The sequence below is a fragment of the Xenopus tropicalis genome, chromosome 3, assembly GCF_000004195.4.
Source record: "Xenopus tropicalis strain Nigerian chromosome 3, UCB_Xtro_10.0, whole genome shotgun sequence".
Lineage (NCBI taxonomy): Eukaryota > Metazoa > Chordata > Amphibia > Anura > Pipidae > Xenopus > Xenopus tropicalis.
The window spans coordinates 2898526-2922559 of NC_030679.2; the positions used below are offsets into that span (position 1 = coordinate 2898526).

General features: G+C 48.5%; 2 protein-coding genes across 2 annotated transcripts in view; both read right to left on the reverse strand.

The window, feature by feature from the left end:
• The window catches only part of stk38l (serine/threonine kinase 38 like), a gene marked incomplete at its 3' end in the record, with an annotated part of 387778 nt that overhangs the window by 272040 nt on the left and 91704 nt on the right, over positions 1–24034 (reverse strand).
• Positions 5291–12352, reverse strand: LOC100125166 (uncharacterized loc100125166). The gene is given in 5 exon segments (NM_001103056.1): positions 5291–5627; positions 9407–9512; positions 9739–9888; positions 10427–10559; positions 12276–12352. Coding segments are annotated over 5 exon segments (636 nt in total). The 5' UTR covers positions 12344–12352; the 3' UTR covers positions 5291–5448.

Sequence of the window (24034 nt, forward strand, 5' to 3'; positions counted from 1 at the left end):
AAAGAGAGAGATAGACAAGATGGGATCATTAGGGCAAGATAGACAGTAGGGCAGTGACAGTAGGGCAAGGATGGAGACAGTAGGGCAAGAGGGGACAGTAGGACAAGATGGGACAGTAGGGCAAGATGGGACCAAGATAGTAAGGGGCCAAAAAGAAAAATGGGGGGAGACTGGTAGGACACAGATGGGGACGGTAGGGCAAGATGGGGACGGTAGGGCAAGATGGGGACAGTAGGGCAGATGGGGACAGTAGGACAAGATGGGGACAGTAGGACAAGATGGGGACAGTAGGACAAGATGGGGACAGTAAGGGCAAGATGGGAGAACAGTAGGGCAAGATGGGACAGAGGCAAGATGGGACGTAGGGCAAGATGGGACAGTAGGGCAAGATGGGGACAGTAGGACAAGATGGGGACAGTAGGGCAAGATGGGGACAGTAGGCAAATGGAGACAGTAGACAAGATGGAGACAGTAGGAGCAAGATGGGGGACAGTAGGACAAGATGGAGACAGTAGACAAGATGGGGACAGTAGGACAAGATGGGGACAGTAGGACAAGATGGGGACAGTAGGGCAAGATGGAGACAGTAGGAACAAGATGGGGACAGTAGGACAAGATGGGGACAGTAGGACATGATGGGGACAGTAGGACAAGAGTGAGACAGTAGGGACAAGATGGGGACAGTAGGACAAGATGGGGACAGTAGAACAAGATGGGGACAGTAGGGCAAGATGGAGACAGTAGGACAAGATGGGGACAGTAGGACAAGATGGGGACAGTAGGACAAGATGGAGACAGTAGGACAAGATGGGGACAGTAGGACAAGATGGGGACAGTAGGGCAAGATGGGGACAGTAGGACAAGATGGAGACAGTAGGACAAGATGCGGACAGTAGGACAAGATGGGGACAATAGGACAAGATGGAGACAGTAGGACAAGATGGGGACAGTAGGACAAGATGGAGACAGTAGGGCAAGATGGGGACAGTAGGGCAAGATGGGGACAGTAGGGCAAGATGGAGACAGTAGGGCAAGATGGGGACAGTAGGGCAAGATGGGGACAGTAGGGCAAGATGGAGACAGTAGGGCAAGATGGAGACAGTAGGGCAAGATGGGGACAGTAGGGCAAGATGGGGACAGTAGGGCAAGATGGAGACAGTAGGGCAAGATGGAGACAGTAGGGCAAGATGGAGACAGTAGGGCAAGATGGGGACAGTAGGGCAAGATGGAGACAGTAGGGCAAGATGGGGACAGTAGGGCAAGATGGGGACAGTAGGGCAAGATGGGGACAGTAGGGCAAGATGGAGACAGTAGGGCAAGATGGGGACAGTAGGGCAAGATGGGGACAGTAGGGCAGGAAGGCCTCAGTGATAGCACTATTTAGCCAACACAGCCCTAGTTGCTTTCCATGTTTATTTCGGAGGCTAAACGTGCCCCTCCCCCTGTTCGTTGCTATGGGTAACGCAGTTGCCGTTCGGAGCTTTATTGTGCAACTTGGCCTTTAATTTATTTCAGTTCCCGTATTTGCCCCCTCGGGGTATTATGGCAGCTCCGGTGCAACGAGACCCCGGCGGGAGCTCAAGATGAATTGTGGGGGTTCTGGAAGTGACACGGAACATGCCCCCCCCTTGCTCAGTCTGATGGGGTTTTATAAGTGTTTATTGTTAATTAGTGAATTCAGCTCGTCACATGAGTGAGATTAATTAGGCAAATAAGGTTCATTCCAAGTTCCTCTCGTCTCATTAATTTAATTGGTGTTTATTTCAACTCAGTAACGATCAATTGCTCTGTAAGGAAACACTGAGTGGCTTCTGATTGGTTGGATTATTCAGAGCAGCGACTTCCAGCCAATAATTAGCTGAGAATGAATGTGTGACCATGGGAAAGAGAGCAGCCCAGGAGCAGGAAGTACAGAGAATCAGAGCTCTGTACCTGGGTAAGTACTGGGGGGAGATTGGATTCACTTACCCAGGGGGAGGTTCCTGTCTGACCATGGGAAAGAGAGCAGCCCAGGAGCAGGAAGTACAGAGAATCAGAGCTCTGTACCTGGGTAAGTACTGGGGGGAGATTGGATTCACTTACCCAGGGGGAGGTTCCTGTCTGACCATGGGAAAGAGAGCAGCCCAGGAGCAGGAAGTACAGAGAATCAGAGCTCTGTACCTGGGTAAGTACTGGGGGAGATTGGATTCACTTACCCAGGGGGAGGTTCCTGCCTGTCCATGGGAAAGAGAGCAGCCCAGGAGCAGGAAGTACAGAGAATCAGAGCTCTGTACCTGGGTAAGTACTGGGGGGAGATTGGATTCACTTACCCGGGGGTGGGGGGGTTCCTGCCTGACCATGGGAAAGAGAGCAGCCCAGGAGCAGGAAGTACAGAGAATCAGAGCTCTGTACCTGGGTAAGTACTGGGGGGAGATTGGATTCACTTACCCAGGGGGAGGTTCCTGCCTGACCATGGGAAAGAGAGCAGCCCAGGAACTGTTTTTATGCAAAATATATTTTTATAGAGATCTACATCGTTTGGGGGGTTTAGTTCTCCTTTAAAGTTCTGATTGATTCCTGTTCTGACATCTCGTGCCACAAAGCACTAACCTCGAGTGCCATAAAATCAGAACACGTGTCAGAGAGAACATTCTTTATGCATTGGGCGCCCAAAACCAATCAGAAGACAAGATACACATCGCAGATTCGGGTTCAGGAATCCGGTTTTGCCGCATGTTTTATACCCGAGTCATCGGAAATGAAGGTTGAAAGTGGGAGGGGCTCAGTAGAATGATGGTGGGATGGGGGGTCTCTTATTGGTTTATTGTAACCTACCCTTTCACCAATAGGCAAAGCAGGGGGGCCGTATTGCCTGGGAACCAGTGTTTGTGCTTTATGGTCTTTGACTCTTCTTTGCCCTTCAGAGACCCCCAAGCAGCCTTTATTCCTCCCGTTAGAGGCCAATTCCCTTCCGCCATCTTTACTTTGGTCTCCATTGAGATAAGGACTCTGCCCATGACTTGTACTCGACCAATGAACGAGGCGCTTCTCATTCCCATAGGACATGGTGTGTCTGTCTGCAGGCTGTTCCTGCCTAAACCCCAACTTGTTTGTCTGGATTATTCCTGTCTACTAATATAACGGAATAACTAATACCCAGTCCAACCCAAAGGCAGAGGCTCATATCATGGCGTCCATCCCTAAGAGCTTCAGATGATTTCTAAAATTCTCCATTTAGCCTTTCCTTGTATGACCTAGAACCTTGAGTTGTTGGCCTCTAGAGACTAGAACAATCTTCCTCTAGTCTCTGGAACATTCTTTTTCTGGTCTATGGAGCATTCTGCATTCCCCATTTAGAATTAGTTACACTATCTAGTCTCTGGAACATTCACATTGTTGCCTTTTAACCACTTGTATAATCTAGAACATTATTTTACCAACCTCTAGAACAGCGTTTTTCAACCGCTGTTCCGCGGCACACTAGTGTGCCGCGAGATGTTGCCTGGTGTGCTGTAGGTGAAGACAAGACTCCCCCGGTCCCCTCTGGGACACCTTCCACTTCCTGGCTCCCTGATGCCCGGAAATCAGGGCCGGAACTAGGGGTAGGCAGAAGAGGCAGCTGCCTAGGGCGCAACGATGGAGGGGCGCCAGGCAGGAGCCTCTCCTGCCTACCCCTAGCGCTACTTTGTCATTGCCTCCGCCGCTTGTCATTAGCGGCGGAGGCAATGACTGAACTAACCGCCCCGCCCCCCCTGCACCGCCTCCTGTGCATTGTCGCGCATGCGCCGTTCGGGGGGTGGTGGGCGGAGTTTGCCGACCGGGTTGCCTAGGGCGCCCGGTCGGCTTGGCCCGCCCCTGCCGGAAATCGTCACTCCGGCATCGGATCCAGGAGGGCGGAGCAACCAGAGAGGAGAGGCAGCACTATCCTGCCCTGGCACAACCCGACCGGGGGGAGCAACTGCCCAGGCCCTGCCCCGACAGACCAGATCCACCAGGGGCCAGGCCCATGCACAGCCGCCCTACTCCCCACCGGAGGACAATCCCGGGACACCCCTGGATGCCGCAGCCTGACATGTAAGAAAACAATTAATAATAATATATATATAATATAAAATTTTTGTGTGTATAAAAAAAAAAAAAAAAAATCAGTGGGGGGGTGGGTTTGTGGAGAAAATGTCCCGGAAAATACTTTCTTTGTGTTTATTTGATTCCTATTCAAGAGAATTACTTTATATATAGTCAATATAGGCACAGAGTTACATTTTTTAACACTTTCTAATGGTGGTGTGCCTCGTGATTTTTTTCATGAAACAAGTGTGCCTTTGCCCAAAAAAGGTTGAAAAACACTGATCTAGAAAGTTCCCCTTCTAGACTCCAGGGGAATCCTTCTGTGCCACAGTTTTATGGTATCTCTCTGTACAGGCTATGGGCAAACTTAGGGGGCTGTTCCTGCTGAATTGTGCTTAGTACAGGGGAATCCTTATGTGCCATAGTTTTATGGTATCTCTCTGTACAGGCTATGGGCAAACTTAGGGGGCTGTTCCTGCTGAATTGTGCTTAGTACAGGGGAATCCTTATGTGCCATAGTTTTATGGTATCTCTCTGTACAGGCTATGGGCAAACTTAGGGGGCTGTTCCTGCTGAATTGTGCTTAGTACAGGGGAATCCTTATGTGCCATAGTTTTATGGTATCTCTCTGTACAGGCTATGGGCAAACTTAGGGGGCTGTTCCTGCTGAATTGTGCTTAGTACAGGGGAATCCTTCTGTGCCACAGTTTTATGGTATCTCTCTGTACAGGCTATGGGCAAACTTAGGGGGCTGTTCCTGCTGAATTGTGCTTAGTACAGGGGAATCCTTATGTGCCATAGTTTTATGGTATCTCTCTGTACAGGCTATGGGCAAACTTAGGGGGCTGTTCCTGCTGAATTGTGCTTAGTACAGGGGAATCCTTATGTGCCATAGTTTTATGGTATCTCTCTGTACAGGCTATGGGCAAACTTAGGGGGCTGTTCCTGCTGAATTGTGCTTAGTACAGGGGAATCCTTATGTGCCATAGTTTTATGGTATCTCTCTGTACAGGCTATGGGCAAACTTAGGGGGCTGTTCCTGCTGAATTGTGCTTAGTACAGGGGAATCCCTATGTGCCATAGTTTTATGGTATCTCTCTGTACAGGCTATGGGCAAACTTAGGGGGCTGTTTCTGCTGAATTGTGCTTAGTACAGGGGAATCCCTATAGAACAATAGGAGGGTTAGGGGTGGATAAGAGAGCCAGTTACTCCTCACAGATAAACAGAACAAGAGGAAAATAATGAATAATCAAATCTTAATGTTTCATTTAGACAAATACAAATCCAAAGTAAAAAAATGAAGGGGTGCCCCCCCTGCACAGAATATAAACACCATTGGGGGAATGGGGGGGGGGGGGGCGGGAGATTCTGCTCGGGGAATAAATAGGTTCCGGCTGGTTCTATTGATGCTCTTGGCTGAATTCATTGAGGAACAGGTTGTCCCGGGAGGAGTGGGAGAGCAGGTGGATATGTTTGTGGGGTCTCTGGACATGGAGGGTCCGCAGGTCACATTCCAACATGTCCCGTATCCAATCGTCATCCAGGGACCCATCTATGAATTCCTGCAGGCTGATCAGAGCTGGGGGGAAACACACGGGGGGCACAATAAATATCTGCTCCCCCCATAAACCAGCCCTAGTACCCCCATATAACCAGCCCTAGTTCCCCCATATAACCAGCCCTAGTACCCCCATATAACCAGCCCTAGTACCCCCATATAACCAGCCCTAGTTCCCCCATATAACCAGCCCTAGTACCCCCATATAACCAGCCCTAGTACCCCCATATAACCAGCCCTAGTACCCCCATATAACCAGCCCTAGTTTCCCCATATAACCAGCCCTAGTACCCCCATATAACCAGCCCTAGTTCCCCATATAACCAGCCTAGTACCCCCATATAACCAGCCCTAGTACCCCCATATAACCAGCCCTAGTATCCCCATATAACCAGCCCTAGTTCCCCCATATAACCAGCCCTAGTTCCCCCATATAACCAGCCCTAGTACCCCCATATAACCAGCCCTAGTACCCCCATATAACCAGCCCTAGTACCCCCATATAACCAGCCCTAGTACCCCCATATAACCAGCCCTAGTTCCCCATATAACCAGCCCTAGTACCAGCCACCCATATAACCAGCCCTAGTTTCCCCATATAACCAGCCCTAGTACCCCATATAACCAGCCCTAGTAACCCCCATATAACCAGCCCTAGTACCCCTATATAACCAGCCCTAGTATATACCCCATGTAACCAGCCCTCGTACCCCCATATAACCAGCCCTAGTTCCCCCATAAACCAGCCCTAGTACCCCCATATAACCAGCCCTAGTACCCCCATATAACCAGCCCTAGTACCCCAATATAACCAGCCCTAGTCCCCCATATAACAGCCCTAGTTCCCACATATAACCAGCCCTAGTACCCCATATAACCAGCCCTAGTAACCGCCATATAACCAGCCCTAGTACCCCCATATATAACCAGCCCTAGTTCCCCATATAACCAGCCCTAGTTCCCCCATATAACCAGCCCTAGTACCCCCATATAACCAGCCCTAGTGCCCCCATATAACCAGCCCTAGTACCCCCCTTTCCCCATAAAACAGCCCTAGTTCCCACATATAACCAGCCCTAGTACCCCATATAACCAGCCCTAGTGCCCCATATAACCAGCCCTAGTTCCCCCATATAACCAGCCCTAGTACCCCCATATAACCAGCCCTAGTACCCCCATATAACCAGCCCTAGTGCCCCCATATAACCAGCCATAGTTTCCCCATATAACCAGCCCTAGTACCCCATATAACCAGCCCTAGTACCCCATATAACCAGCCATAGTTTCCCCATATAACCAGCCCTAGTTCCCCCATATAACCAGCCCTAGTACCCCCATATAACCAGCCATAGTTTCCCCATATAACCAGCCCTAGTACCCCATATAACCAGCCCTAGTGCCCCATATAACCAGCCATAGTTTCCCCATATAACCAGCCCTAGTACCCCATATAACCAGCCCTAGTACCCCCCATATAACCAGCCATAGTTTCCCCATATAACCAGCCCTAGTTCCCCCATATACAGCCCTAGTACCCCCATATAACCAGCCATAGTTCCCCATATAACCAGCCTAGTACCCCCATATAACCAGCCCTAGTACCCCATATAACCAGCCCTAGTGCCCCCATATAACCAGCCATAGTTTCCCATATAACCAGCCCTAGTACCCCCTAGTACCCCCATATAACCAGCCCCCATATAACCAGCCTAGTTCCCCCATGTAACCAGCCCTCGTACCCCATATAACCAGCCTAGTACCCCCATATAACCAGCCCTAGTACCCCATATAACCAGCCCTAGTACCCCCATATAACCAGCCCTTATAATATAACCAGCCCTAGTACCCCATATAACCAGCCCTAGTACCCTATATAACCAGCCCTAGTTCCCCATATAACCAGCCCTAGTACCCCCATATAACCAGCCCTAGTACCCCCATATAACCAGCCCTAGTTCCCCCATATAACCAGCCCTAGTAACCCCCCCCATATAACCAGCCCATATAACCAGCCCTAGTACCCCATATAACCAGCCCTAGTACCCCCATATAACCAGCCCTAGTTCCCCCATATAACCAGCCCTAGTTCCCCCATATAACCAGCCCTAGTACCCCCATATAACCAGCCCTAGTACCCCCATATAACCAGCCCTAGTACCCCCATATAACCAGCCCTAGTTCCCCATATAACCAGACTAGTACCCCCATATAACCAGCCCTAGTACCCCCCATATAACCAGCCCTAGTTCCCCATATAACCAGCCCTAGTACCCCCATATAACCAGACTAGTACCGCCCATATAACCAGCCCTAGTACCCCCATATAACCAGCCCTAGTTCCCCCATATAACCAGCCCTAGTTCCCCCATATAACCAGCCCTAGTTCCCCCATATAACCAGCCCTAGTACCCCCATATAACCAGCCCTAGTACCCCCATATAACCAGCCCTAGTTCCCCCATATAACCAGCCCTAGTTCCCCCATATAACCAGCCCTAGTACCCCCATATAACCAGCCCTAGTACCCCCATATAACCAGCCCTAGTACCCCATATAACCAGCCCTAGTTCCCCCATATAACCAGCCCTAGTTCCCCCATATAACCAGCCCTAGTTTCCCCATATAACCAGCCCTAGTTCCCCCATATAACCAGCCCTAGTTTCCCCATATAACCAGCCCTAGTACCCCCATATAACCAGCCCTAGTTCCCCCATATAACCAGCCCTAGTTTCCCATATAACCAGCCATAGTACCCCATATAACCAGCCCTAGTACCCCCATATAACCAGCCCTAGTTCCCCCATATAACCAGCCCTAGTACCCCCATATAACCAGCCCTAGTTCCCCCATATAACCAGCCCTAGTTCCCCATATAACCAGCCCTAGTACCCCCATATAACCAGCCCTAGTTCCCCATATAACCAGCCCTAGTTCCCCATATAACCAGCCCTAGTACCCCATATAACCAGCCCTAGTTCCCCCATATAACCAGCCCTAGTTTCCCCATATAACCAGCCATATACCCCATATAACCAGCCCTAGTTCCCCATATAACCAGCCCTAGTACCCCCATATAACCAGCCCTAGTACCCCCATATAACAGCCCTAGTACCCTATATAACCAGCCCTAGTACCCCCATATAACCAGCCCTAGTTCCCCCATATAACCAGCCCTAGTTTCCCCATATAACCAGCCATAGTACCCCCATATAACCAGCCCTAGTTCCCCCATATAACCAGCCCTAGTACCCCCATATAACCAGCCCTAGTACCCCATATAGTACCCCCACCAGCCCTAGTATATAACCAGCCCTAGTATATAACCAGCCCTAGTACCCCCATATAAGCCCTAGTACCCATATATACCCATGTATTCCCCATATAACCAGCCCTAGTACCCCCATATAACCAGCCCTAGTACCCCCATATAACCAGCCCTAGTTCCCCCATGATAACCAGCCCTAGTTCCCCCATATAACCAGCCCTAGTACCCCCATATAACCAGCCCTAGTTCCCCCATATAACCAGCCCTAGTACCCCCATATAACCAGCCCTAGTACCCCCATATAACCAGCCCTAGTACCCCCATATAACCAGCCCTAGTTCCATTAGTCTGTGCCAGCAGTACTAACCAATACTCAGCTCTCCTCTCTGCCCTATTTCCTGCTTGTGGGCTAAACCCCACCCTGCCCATAAAGACAATGGATGTGACCATGAAACAAACCCCCCACTGGTTATATGTACAGCTCTGACTAGTGGGATTATGGGGTGCCCATGTCCCATCCCAGTGCCCCCACTTACCATCGTGGTCCTTGTCCAGTCGAATAAAGATCCGGTTGGTACATTCCTCGGCCGTCGGGGGGTTGGACTGCGCCAGAGAAGTCGCCAAACTCATTTTGTAAACGGCCTGAGAATGTAACAACATGAGAGCGTCACTTTCTGGCAGACCTTTTTGTTTCTATGGCAAATGGACTACATTTCCCAGAATGCCCCTCCATGGGGCACTTACTCCTAAATTCTTTAATTATTTATTATATTCCCACAGCTCAGGCTTTTATTTGCCCCCATGCTGTGTGTCTATTACCCCCCCATATGTGAAACTGCTCTGCTATCCCAGAATCCTCTGCACAAACCTTCATTATGTCCAACATCTCACAGCGAGTGATTGTCCCGTCTCTGTCCTTGTCGTACAGCTCGAACGACCAACGGAGCTTCTCCTCCGGGGACCCCTGCGCCAACATACTGATAGCCGTAACGTATTCCCGGAAATCCACAATCCCGTCCTACGGGTACAGATACATGTTCCGTATATCCCTGCTATTCCCTTCCATGGAAATAATATATTCTTCTCTTAGGGGGCTGTTCCTGCTGAATTGTGCTTAGTACAGGGGAATCCCTATGTGCCATAGTTTTATGGTATCTCTCTGTACAGGCTATGGGCAAACTTAGGGGGCTGTTCCTGCTGAATTGTGCTTAGTACAGGGGAATCCCTATGTGCCATAGTTTTATGGTATCTCTCTGTACAGGCTATGGGCAAACTTAGGGGGCTGTTCCTGCTGAATTGTGCTTAGTACAGGGGAATCCCTATGTGCCATAGCTTTATGGTATCTCTCTGTACAGGCTATGGGCAAACTTAGGGGGCTGTTCCTGCTGAATTGTGCTTAGTACAGGGGAATCCCTATGTGCCATAGTTTTATGGTATCTCTCTGTACAGGCTATGGGCAAACTTAGGGGGCTGTTCCTGCTGAATTGTGCTTAGTACATGGGAATCCCTATGTGCCATAGCTGATGGTAACTATACATACACTGTCTCTCACTTACCCCATTTTTATCCAGGTTCCGAAATATCTTCTCTGCATATTCAGAGGATTCTGTGCCCACCGTGCAGTCACAGAAATACTTCCGAAATTCATGGAGGGTGATGAGTCCACTGGGACATTCCTGCACGAACTTTCTAGAAGCAAAGGAGAAACAATAAATAAATAGAAGATGTATCAAATAGTAAAAAAAAAATCCCCTTCCTAATAGCCCAGAACATTCCTTCTCTGTATATTTGGGCACACAATAAGCTGTACCCCCATACTGTACTGTCTAAGGGAAACACTATGGCACCCCTACCCATATGTATAAATACAAATATACAGAGAAGGAATGTTCTGGGCACACAATAAGCTGTACCCCCATACTGTACTGTCTAAGGGAAACACTATGGCACCCCCTACCCATATGTATAAATACAAATATACAGAGAAGGAATGTTCTGGGCACACAATAAGCTGTACCCCCATACTGTACTGTCTAAGGGAAACACTATGGCACCCCCTACCCATATGTATAAATACAAATATACAGAGAAGGAATGTTCTGGGCACACAATAAGCTGTACCCCCATACTGTACTGTCTAAGGGAAACACTATGGCACCCCCTACCCATATGTATAAATACAAATATACAGAGAAGGAATGTTCTGGGCACACAATAAACTGTACCCCCATACTGTACTGACTAAGGGAAACACTATGGCACCTCCTACCCATATGTATAAATACAAATATACAGAGAAGGAATGTTCTGGGCACACAATAAGCTGTACCCCCATACTGTACTGTCTAAGGGAAACACTATGGCACCCCTACCCATATGTATAATACAAATATACAGAGAAGGAATGTTCTGGGCACACAATAAGCTGTACCCCCATACTGTACTGTCTAAGGGAAACACTATGGCACCCCCTACCCATATGTATAAATACAAATATACAGAGAAGGAATGTTCTGGGCACACAATAAGCTGTACCCCCATACTGTACTGTCTAAGGGAAACACTATGGCACCCCCTACCCATATGTATAAATACAAATATACAGAGAAGGAATGTTCTGGGCACACAATAAGCTGTACCCCCATACCTGTACTGTCTAAGGGAAACACTATGGCACCCCCTACCCATATGTATAAATACAAATATACAGAGAAGGAATGTTCTGGGCACACAATAAGCTGTACCCCCATACTGTACTGTCTAAGGGAAACACTATGGCACCCCCTACCCATATGTATAAATACAAATATACAGAGAGGGAATGTTCTGGGCACACAATAAGCTGTACCCCCATACTGTACTGTCTAAGGGAAACACTATGGCACCCCCTACCCATATGTATAAATACAAATATACAGAGAAGGAATGTTCTGGGCACACAATAAGCTGTACCCCCATACTGTACTGTCTAAGGGAAACACTATGGCACCCCCTACCCATATGTAATAAATACAAATATACAGAGAGGGAATTTCTGGGCACACAATAAGCTGTACCCCCATACTGTACTGTCTAAGGGAAACACTATGGCACCCCCTACCCATATGTATAAATACAAATATACAGAGAGGGAATGTTCTGGGCACACAATAAGCTGTACCCCCATACTGTACTGTCTAAGGGAAACACTATGGCACCCCCTACCCATATGTATAAATACAAATATACAGAGAAGGAATGTTCTGGGCACACAATAAGCTGTACCCCCATACTGTACTGTCTAAGGGAAACACTATGGCACCCCCTACCCATATGTATAAATACAAATATACAGAGAGGGAATGCTCTGGGCACACAGTAAGAAACACAATAAATCACGGGGCAGAAATAAATATAGAAAATTACCTATACCATTCATGTAGTTCCAGGACGTAGGAGCCGCTCCGCAGGGGAATAGTCGCCACTTGCCCCATTCCTTTTCCACATCCAGAGATTTCCCTCCTCCCTAATTCCCGGCTTTTATCCGGACAGAGGATTAGAATTACACGGAAAGTACTTAATCCCCTCGGGGCTTTGGTGCCGTCCTACAAATGTGATTACATTTAGCGTAATCCACTTGCCCCGCGGCGGGGAGGGGCGGGGCTGGGGGCGGCGGCCATGTTGGCGCTTATTGATAAATAGGCAGGAAAAGGAAAAATGTTATTGTTGCGATTATGCTGTAATTGGCGGGGGTGCCCCGGGGGATTCTGGGAAAGTTATAATGGCTACACGGGGCAAATTCAGTTGGGCCAATCAGATTGCCGGGTAAAACTGACTACATGAAGGGGGTTATGTAGTAAAAAGCCCAAAGTTTGCCCCAGGAGCTGTAACCCAGAGCAACCAATCAGCAGGTAGAGTTTACCGGTCACCTGTTTTAAAGCCATAGTTGCCATGGGTTACAGCTCCTGGGGCAAACTTAGCACCGATGTGCAAATATAGGTTCCTTGTAGCCATTTATCAACCATGGGCAGTAACCCATGGCAACCAATCAGCAGGTAGAGTTTACCGGTCACCTGTTTAAAAGCCATAGTTGCCAAGGGTTACAGTTCCTGGGGCAAACTTAGCACCGATGTGCAAATATAGGTTCCTTGTAGTCATTTATCAACCACGGGCAGTAACCCATGGCAACCAATCAAATATTTGCATTTATTTGTCAACATGTAGCTGGTTTTTAACAGCCGATCACTGATTGGTTGCTGCAAAATGTTGCTAATGAGCCCCAGTGGCTTACTAGCCTCATTATTACACAACCGGACCACTTAGGGCAGACGAGGGTATTTGCGCTTAATCCTGTTAGTGCCAAAGGTTCTGCCACAATGGGGGGGGGGGGGCAGAATGGCTCCGATAATTATTCCAGACAGGCGACTAATGATCCCTATTATCCAACGGGCCCAGCGCTATATTTCTCGCCATCTGCCCCGGGGGGTAATTGTGTGTCTGTAACCAGAGCACTTTCTATAATTAAAGGGCCGGAGCTTGCAATTAACTTTCTGGATTCACTACATTGATGTTTTGGAATTTAAATTCAGAATGAGGTTGCTAGGCACTCGCTGACCCTAGCAACCAGGCAAATGTCTGAATGCACAGCATAAAGAAAAATATAAATTGTTAAACACAGACAAGTGACCTGCACAGACTGATATGGAAACATAAACGGTTTGTCCCTAAACACTGAGTATTACTCTGCAAATCTGTGTAGTTCTGAGAATAGATAATACTTAGTATTTCCCGGTACCCATGTGACTGTCTCTGCTTCCTTTGCACGGGGGAGTGTATTTCCCGGTACCCGTGTGACTGTCTCTGCTTCCTTTGCACGGGGGAGTGTATTTCCCGGTACCCGTGTGACTGTCTCTGCTTCCTTTGCACGGGGGAGTGTATTTCCCGGTACCCGTGTGACTGTCTCTGCTTCCTTTGCACGGGGGAGTGTATTTCCTGGTACCCATGTGACTGTCTCTTGCTTCCTGTGCACGGGGGAGTGTATTCCTGGTACCCATGTGACTGTCTCTGCTTCCTTTGCACGGGGGAGTGTATTTCCTGGTACCCATGTGACTGTCTCTGCTTCCTTTGCACGGGGGAGTGTATTTCCCAGTACCCGTGTGACTGTCTCTGCTTCCTTTGCACGGGGGAGTGTATTTCCTGGTACCCGTGTGACTGTCCTCTGCTTCCTTTGCACGGGGGAGTGTATTTCCCGGTACCCATGTGACTGTCTCTGCTTCCTTTGCACGGGGAGTGTATTTCCTGCTACCCATGTGACTGTCTCTGCTTCCTGTGCACGGGGGAGTGTATTTCCTGGTACCCATGTGACTGTCTCTGCTTCCTTTGCACGGGGAGTGTATTTCCCGGTACCCATGTGACTGTCTCTGCTTCCTTTGCACGGGGGAGTGTATTTCCCGGTACCCATGTGACTGTCTCTGCTTCCTTTGCACGGGGGAGTGTATTTCCTGGTACCCATGTGACTGTCTCTGCTTCCTTTGCACGGGGGAGTGGTATTTCCTGGTACCCATGTGACTGTCTCTGCTTCCTTTGCACGGGGGAGTGTATTTCCTGGTACCCATGTGACTGTCTCTGCTTCCTTTGCACGGGGGAGTGTATTTCCCGGTACCCATGTGACTGTCTCTGCTTCCTTTGCACGGGGGAGTGTATTTCCCGGTACCCATGTGACTGTCTCTGCTTCCTTTGCACGGGGGAGTGTATTTCCCGGTACCCCATGTGACTGTCTCTACTTCCTTTGCACGGGGGAGTGTATTTCCCGGTACCCATGTGACTGTCTCTGCTTTCCTTTGCACGGGGGAGTGTATTTCCTGGTACCCATGTGACTGTCTCTGCTTCCTTTGCACGGGGGAGTGTATTTCCCGGTACCCATGTGACTGTCTCTGCTTCCTTTGCACGGGGGAGTGTATTTCCTGGTACCCATGTGACTGTCTCTGCTTCCTTTGCACGGGGGAGTGTATTTCCTGGTACCCATGTGACTGTCTCTGCTTCCTTTGCACGGGGGAGTGTATTTTCTGGTACCCATGTGACTGTCTCTGCTTCCTTTGCACGGGGGAGTGTATTTCCCGGTACCCATGTGACTGTCTCTGCTTCCTTTGCACGGGGGAGTGTATTTCCCGGTACCCATGTGACTGTCTCTGCTTCCTTTGCACGGGGGAGTGTATTTCCTGGTACCCATGTGACTGTCCTCTGCTTCCTTGCACGGGGGAGTGTATTTCCCGGTACCCAAGTGACTGTCTCTGCTTCCTTTGCACGGGGGAGTGTATTTCCTGGTACCCGTGTGACTGTCTCTGCTTCCTTTGCACGGGGGAGTGTATTTCCCGGTACCCGTGTGACTGTCTCTGCTTCCTTTGCACGGGGGAGTGTATTTCCCGGTACCCGTGTGACTGTCTCTGCTTCCTTTGCACGGGGGAGTGTATTTCCCGGTACCCGTGTGACTGTCTCTGCTTCCTTTGCACGGGGGAGTGTATTTCCCGGTACCCATGTGACTGTCTCTGCTTCCTTTGCACGGGGGAGTGTATTTCCTGGTACCCGTGTGACTGTCTCTGCTTCCTTTGCACGGGGGAGTGTATTTCCCGGTACCCGTGTGACTGTCTCTGCTTCCTTTGCACGGGGGAGTGTATTTCCCGGTACCCGTGTGACTGTCTCTGCTTCCTTTGCACGGGGGAGTGTATTTCCCGGGGGTGCGGTATCATCGGATTTATTCGTTTTATTCAGACACAACGTCGCTTTGTGCGTTTGTTCTTTTGTTCCCTGCACAGAAGGTTCCATAGGGGCAACTACAGAGAAGGAGCAAAGGGCAAGTAAACCCTCTGCAGCCAAAACAAATGGAGAGAAGGGAGAGAAAACATAGATCTGTTTGTTATGGGAACAGCCAATCACTGAGTCTGATTGTTATTTTACCAGCGGGGGGGTTAGAAGGGATTTGGGGGGTCCGGCTGGGAGGGGGGATATTGTTTTTATTATTACTATGCAGTATTCATATTCCTGTGTCTCGTGTAAACCATCTCCTGGTTGCTAGGGTAAACAAGACCCTAGCAACCAGATAGCTGCTAAAATCCCACCAAATGGAGAGCTGCGGAACAAAAAGCTAAAAAAAAAAATGAAGACCAATTGCAAATTGTCTGCCTGCTCCCCTACAGATTTAACCCTTTTACAACTCATAATTCACACTTTGTGCCCCCACGCTGCCCCCCCAACAAGCTCTGCTGGAGATTTAAAGGGACGGGTCACCTTGCACTTTGCAATTGGTCTTCATTGTTTATTTTTTTTGTGTGGTTTTTTGAATGATTTCGCTTCCCGTTCAGCAGCTCTCCGGTTTGGAATTTCAGCAGCTATTTGGTTGCTAGGGTCCAAGTTACCTTAGTAACCAGGGAGCGGTTTGGATGAGAGACGGGTATATGAATAGGGGAGGGGCTGAATAGAAAGATAAGGAATAAAAATTAACAATAACAATAAAACTGGAGCCTCATAGAGCAATAGGTTTTGGTTGCTAGGGTCCAAGTTACCTTAGTAACCAGGGAGCGGTTTGGATGAGAGACGGGTATATGAATAGGGGAGGGGCTGAATAGAAAGATAAGGAATAAAAAGTAACAATAACAATAAAACTGGAGCCTCACAGAGCAATAGGGTTTGGTTGCCGGGGTCAGTGACCCCCATTTGAAAGGCAAATAATTCAGAAACTATAACAAATAAATAATGAAGACCAATTGAAAAGTTGCTAAGAATAGGCCGTTCTATAACTCTGTACAAGTAGCCATTTATGGAGGCAGATTTATACCACAAACCCGTTTAATTTAGCCCTAGAAATCTGCCCTGTGATTGGTGCATATCCCTTGGCCCAGGAGCTTACAGATCACAAATACCCCCCCGGTCAGTAGGAACCCAGGTCCCACCATAGAATCCTGGGCCCCAGGCAGGGGAGTCATTTGTGTCTTATGCTCAGTAAGGGGAGGTAAATAACTGCCACTTAGAGAAGCCCCCCCAGGGGCAGATTTTTCTCAGTACTTTGAAGCATTTGGTCATTAAAGGAAATACTTGCCCTGGGGCAACACAGACCCGTCTGGGCAACTGACCGGTATGTGGACTGGCCAATTGCCTTCAGCTTTACTTGTACTATGTTATAGAATGGCCAGTTCTTAGCAACTTTTCCATTGGTCTTTATTGTTTTTTATCTTTTATAGTTTTCACATTTTTTCTGTCTGTTTCCAGCTTTCAAATGGGGGTCACTGACCCCGGCAACCAGAAAATGATTGTTCTGTGAGGCTACAATTTTATTGCTAATCATACTTATCTTTCTATTTAGCCCCTCCTCTATTCATATTCCTGTCTCTTATTCAAACCACTGCCTGGTTGCTAAGTTATATTGGACCCTAGCAACCTGATAGCTGCTGAAATTTCAAACTGGAGTTGCTGAACAAATAATTGAAAAAACTACAAAAAAAGGAAGACCAATTGCAAATTGTGTCAGAATAGCACTGTCTGCATCGTATTAAAAGTAAATCTAAAGGTGAACTTCCCCTTTAAAGTGGGGGGGTGGCACTTACCCCACGGGGGGGGGCAAATCAATTTGAAAGGGAAATGATTTGTCCCTATACAGAGGGCTGTCACTGCTGGGATACTAAGCCCTACTTAGTCTGACAGTTTAGAACTAAACTGACAGTTAGTGCTTAGGGATTTGCCTCTGTGCTGCCATACTGAAATATAAATGTACATGTATTCTGCTTCCCCGCAGGCTCTTCATATGCTGAATCACTCATTCCCCCTTTCTTGGTAGGGAACCCCATAACCTGACTGCCCTTACAGTAAGGAACCCCTTCCTATGCTGATGGTGAGATCCCCTTTCCTCCCCACCCCCAATGTATCACTCATTCCCCCTCTCTGGGTAGGGAATCCCATAACCTGACTGCCCTTACAGTAAGGAACCCCTTCCTATGCTGATGGTGAGATCCCCTTTCCTCCCCACCCCCAATGTATCACTCATTCCCCCTTTCTTGGTAGGGAACCCCATAACCTGACTGCCCTTACAGTAAGGAACCCCTTCCTATGCTGATAGTGAGATCCTCTTTCCTCCCCACCCCCAATGTATCACTCATTCCCCCTTTCTTGGTAGGGAACCCCATAACCTGACTGCCCTTACAGTAAGGAACCCCTTCCTATGCTGATGGTGAGATCCCCTTTCCTCCCCACCCCCAATGTATCACTCATTCCCCCTCTCTGGGTAGGGAACCCCATAACCTGACTGCCCTTACAGTAAGGAACCCCTTCCTATGCTGATGGTGAGATCCCCTTTCCTCCCCACCGCCAATGTATCACTCATTCCCCCTCTCTTGGTAGGGAATCCCATAACCTGACTGCCCTTACAGTAAGGAACCCCTTCCTATGCTGATGGTGAGATCCCCTTTCCTCCCCACCCCCAATGAATCACTCATTCCCCCTCTCTGGGTAGGGAATCCCATAACCTGACTGCCCTTACAGTAAGGAACCCCTTCCTATGCTGATGGTGAGATCCCCTTTCCTCCCCACCCCCAATGTATCACTCATTCCCACTCTCTGGGTAGGGAACCCCATAACCTGACTGCCCTTACAGTAAGGAACCCCTTCCTATGCTGATGGTGAAATCCTCTCTTTTCCTTTGCCTTTAACCCATGCTAGTGAGAAACATGTGCATCTGATGAGTTAATCAGTTTAATTGGCTGAAAGCCCCCCCGCAGGGAAGAATTGCCCACTAATCAGAGTGCAGATGGTTTGTCCTTGTGTGTGTGCCCCTTACTTACTGCCCCGGGTACAGGGAGTGTTCAGTACAACCTGCCCCACTAGGGCTGCCATCTCACCCCCTTAATACCGGCCACATATTGATTGGCTAGTCTGTAATTCATTTATTATTATTATTATTGGGCAGCAGTTCAGGGGTTAAAGAGGACACAGGAATTTTCCATGAGCAAATCAGCACATTTTGCCCCTCCCCTGGCGCCCCCTGTGGGTGAGCAATTTAGGGAGTGTTTGTAGAAAGTCAGGGCAGCAGAACCTCCAGCCCCAGTCCAGCTGTGCCCAGAGCCGGAACATTGGGTCAGTTCCAAGTGCTGCGGTTCTGTATGGGGGAGTCCGACCCCACCCTGATATCTCCCGACTGTGTCCCAGGAGCAACTGTGTGACAATAATCTGCCTGTTATGCACCATGGCCACCAGGGGGCGACCCATCTCCTCAGCAAAACTATTGGGATTTTCTCACCCATTAGTGTTTGAAAGTAAATACTCCAGTTAGATAATTCCGTCTGCTATTTACTTACAGCCACAGTCTCCTGCTCTGTACAAAGGGGAGTCACCGGCGGCAAATACATTAACTTACCCTTTGTCTGGGGGCTCGACAGCCGCCATTATATTGTATAGTCTGCACATTCCTGCTAAACTGTATCATATATAGGCACAGATAATACCCCCATCTTTCCCCCCAGCCCCCCCCCCCCACTGTCACAGTGTACCCCCATATCATATATGCACATAAGTACCTGTATATTATAGCCAGATACTACCCCCCAATCTTCCCCCCCCCCCCCACTGTCACAGTGTACCCCCATATCATATATGACATAATGTAACTTATAATATATAGGCAGTGATAATACCCATCTTTCGCCCCCCCCCCACTGTCACAGTTGTAACCCCCATATCATATATGCACATAATGTAACTGTATAATTATAATAGGCACAGATATACCTGCCCCATCTTTTCGCCCCAGCCCCCCCCATAGTAGTGTAAGCCGCATGATCATATATGCAACATAATGTACTGAGTATAATATATAGGCAAGATTCCCCCCATTTTCCACCACTGTCCCCATATCATATATGCACATAATGTAACTGTGATAATATATAGGCACAGATATACCCCCCATCTTCCCCCCCCCCCCACCCGACTGCACAGTGGTAACCCCCATAATCATATATGCACATAATGTAACTGTATAAATATAAGGCACAGATATACCCCCCCATCTTTCTTCCCCCAGCCCCCCCCCACTGTCACAGTGTAACCCCCATATCATATATGCACATAATGTAACTGTATAATATATAGCCACAGATATACCCCCATCTTTCCCCCCCCCCCCCCCCCCCCCCACTGTCACAGTGTAACCCCCATATCATATATGCACATAATGTAACTGTATAATATATACGGGCACCAGATATACCCCCATCTGCCCCCCCCCCCCCCCCCAGCCCACCCCCCCACCTCCCCCCCCCCCCCCCCCCCCCCCCCACCCACCACCACCCCCCCCCCCCCCCACGTCACAGTTGTATAACCCCCCAGTATTCATAATATGCACATATGGGAACTGTATAATATATAAGCGCACAGAATATACCCCCATCCTTTCCCCCAGCCCCCCCCCCCCCCCCCTGTCACAGTCATGAACCCCCATAATATCATATAATGCCACATGTATCATGTAAACTGTATTATAATATATAGCACAGAAATATACCCCCATTCTCTTCCCCACCCCCCCCCCCACTGTCACAGTGTAACCCCCATATCATATATGCACATAATGTAACTGAATATATAGGCCCACAAATATACCCCCCATCTTTCCCCCACCCCCCACTCTGTCACAGTGTAACCCCCATATCATTATATGCACATAATGAACTGTAAATTTAAAATATATAGGCACAGATATACCCCCCATCTTTCCCCCCCCCCACTGTCACAGTGTATGTAACCCCCATATCATATATGCACATAATGTAACTGTATAAATTATAGGCACAGATATACCCCCCATTCTTCCCCCCCCCCCACTGTCACCAGTTGTAACCCCCATAATCATATATGCACATAATGTAACCCTGGAATAATAATATAGGCACAGATATTTACCCCCAATACCTTCCCCCCCACCCACCTGTCACAGGTAACCCCCATATCATATATGCACATAATGTAACTGTATAAATATAATAGGCACAGGATATACCCCATCTTTCCCCCCAGCCCCCCCCCCCCCCCCCCCCCACTGTCACAGTTTTGTAACCCCCATATCATTATATGCACATAATGTAAACGTATAATATAAGGCACAGATAAACCCCCCCATCTTTCCCCCGCCCCCCCCCCCCCCCCCCCCCCCCACCCCTGCACAGGTAACCCCCATATCAATATATCGCACATAATGTAACTGTATTAAATATAGGCCACACAATATACCCCCCATTTCTTTCCCCCCAGGCCCCCCCACTGTTCACAGTGTAACCCCCCCATATAATATATGCACATAATGTAACTAGATATAATATATAGGCCACAGACTTATAACCCCCCCCCATCTTTTCCCCCCCCCCCCCCCCCCGCCCCCACCCCCCCCCCCCACTGTCCACAAGAGTAACCCCACAGTTATCATATATGCACAATAAATGATAACTGCTATAATATATAGGCCCACCAGATATACCCCCACTGTCTTCCCCCACCCCACCCCCCACACTATTCAAGCTGTAACCCCCATATCATATATATTGCCCACAGAATGTTAACTAGTAATAATATATAAGGCACCACGAAATATACCCCCCATCTTTCCCCCAAGCCCCCCCACTTCACAGTGTAACCCCCCCCCATACATATATGCACATAATCTTAACTTAATAATTTATAGGCACAGATATACCCCCCATCTTTCCCCCCGATGCCCCCCCACTGTCAAACAGTGTAACCCCCATATCATCATATGCAACATAATGTAACTGATAATATATAGCACAGATATACCCCCCACTTTCCCCCAGCCCCCAAACAACTGTCACATGTTGTAACCCCCCTATAATTATGCCACAAATGTAACTGTATAAATATATAGGCCACAAGAAATATACCCCCCCATCTTCCCCCCCCCCAACTTCACAGTTAACCCCCATATCATTATGCCACATATTGAAATCTGTTATAATATATAGGCACAGAATATACCCCCCATCTTCCCCCCAGCCCCCCCCCCACTGTCACCAGTGTAACCCCCATATCATATATGCACAAATGTAACTGTATAATATATTATACAACAGATATACCCCCATCTTCCCCAGCCCCCCCCCCCCCCCCCCCCCCACCTGTCACAGTGTAACCCCATATCATATATGCACATAATGTAACTGTATATATATTATAGCACAGCAGAACTACTTTACCCCCATCTCCCCCCCCCCCCCCCCCCCCACCCCACTGTCACAGTGTAACCCCCATCATCATATATGCACATAATGTAAACTGTATAATATATAGGCACGATATACCCCCCATCTTCCCCCCACCCCCCCGCCCACTGTCACAGTGTAACCCCCATATCATATATGCACATAAGAACTGTATAATATATAGGCACAGATATACCCCCCATTCTTCCCCCCCCCCCCCCACTGTCACAGTGTAACCCCATATCATATATGCACATAATGTAACTGTATAATATTATAGCACAGAATACCCCCCCATCTTTCCCCAAGCCCCCCCACTGTCACAGTGTAACCCCCATATCATATATGCACATAATGTAACTGTATAATATATAGGCACAGATATACCCCCCATCTTTCCCCCCCCCCCCCCCCCCACTGTCACAGTGTAACCCCCATATCATATATGCACATAATGTAACTGTAATAATATATAGGCACAGATATACCCCCCATCTTTCCCCCAGCCCCCCCACTGTCACAGTGTAACCCCCATATCATATATGCACATAATGTAACTGTATAATATATAGGCACAGATATACCCCCCATCTTTCCCCCAGCCCCCCCCCACTGTCACAGTGTAACCCCCATATCATATATATGCACATAATGTAACTGTATAATATATAGGCACAGATATACCCCCCATCTTCCCCCAGCCCCCCCCCACTGTCACAGTGTAACCCCCATATCATATATGCACATAATGTAACTGTATAATATATAGGCACAGATATACCCCCATCTTTCCCCCAGCCCCCCCCCCCCCACTGTCACAGTGTAACCCCCATATCATATATGCACATAATGTAACTGTATAATATATAGGCACAGATATACCCCCCATCTTTCCCCCCCCCCCCCCCCCACTGTCACAGTGTAACCCCCATATCATATATGCACATAATGTAACTGTATAATATATAGGCACAGATATACCCCCCATCTTTCCCCCCCCCCCCCCACTGTCACAGTGTAACCCCCATATCATATATGCACATAATGTAACTGTATAATATATAGCACAGATATACCCCCCATCTTTCCCCCCCCCCCCCACTGTCACAGTGTAACCCCCATAATCATATATGCACATAATGTAACTGTATAATATATAGGCACAGATATACCCCCATCTTCCCCCCCCCCCCCCACTGTCACAGTGTAACCCCCATATCATATATGCACATAATGTACTGTATAATATATAGGCCACAGATATACCCCCCATCTTTCCCCAGCCCCCCCCCCCACTGTCACAGTGTAACCCCCATATCATATATGCCACATAATGTAACTGTATAATATATAGGCACAGATATACCCCCCATCTTTCCCCAGCCCCCCCCACTGTCACAGTGTAACCCCCATATCATATATGCACATAATGTAACTGTAATAATATATAGGCACAGATATACCCCCCCATCTTCCCCCCCCCCCCCCCACTGTCACAGTGTAACCCCCATATCATATATGCACATAATGTAACTGTATAATATATAGGCCACAGATATACCCCCCATCTTTCCCCCCCCCCCCCACTGTCACAGTGTAACCCCCATATCATATATGCACATATGTAACTGTATAATATATAGGCACAGATAATCCCCCATCTTCCCCCCCCCCCCCCACTGTCACAGTGTTAACCCCATATCATATATGCACATAATGTAACTGTATATATATAGGCACAGATATACCCCCCATCTTCCCCCCCCCCCCCCCCCACTGTCACAGTGTAACCCCCATATCATATATGCACATAATGTAACTGTATAATATATAGGCACAGATATACCCCCCATCTTCCCCCCCCCCCCACTGTCACAGTGTAACCCCCATATCATATATGCACATAATGTAACTGTATAATATATAGGCCAC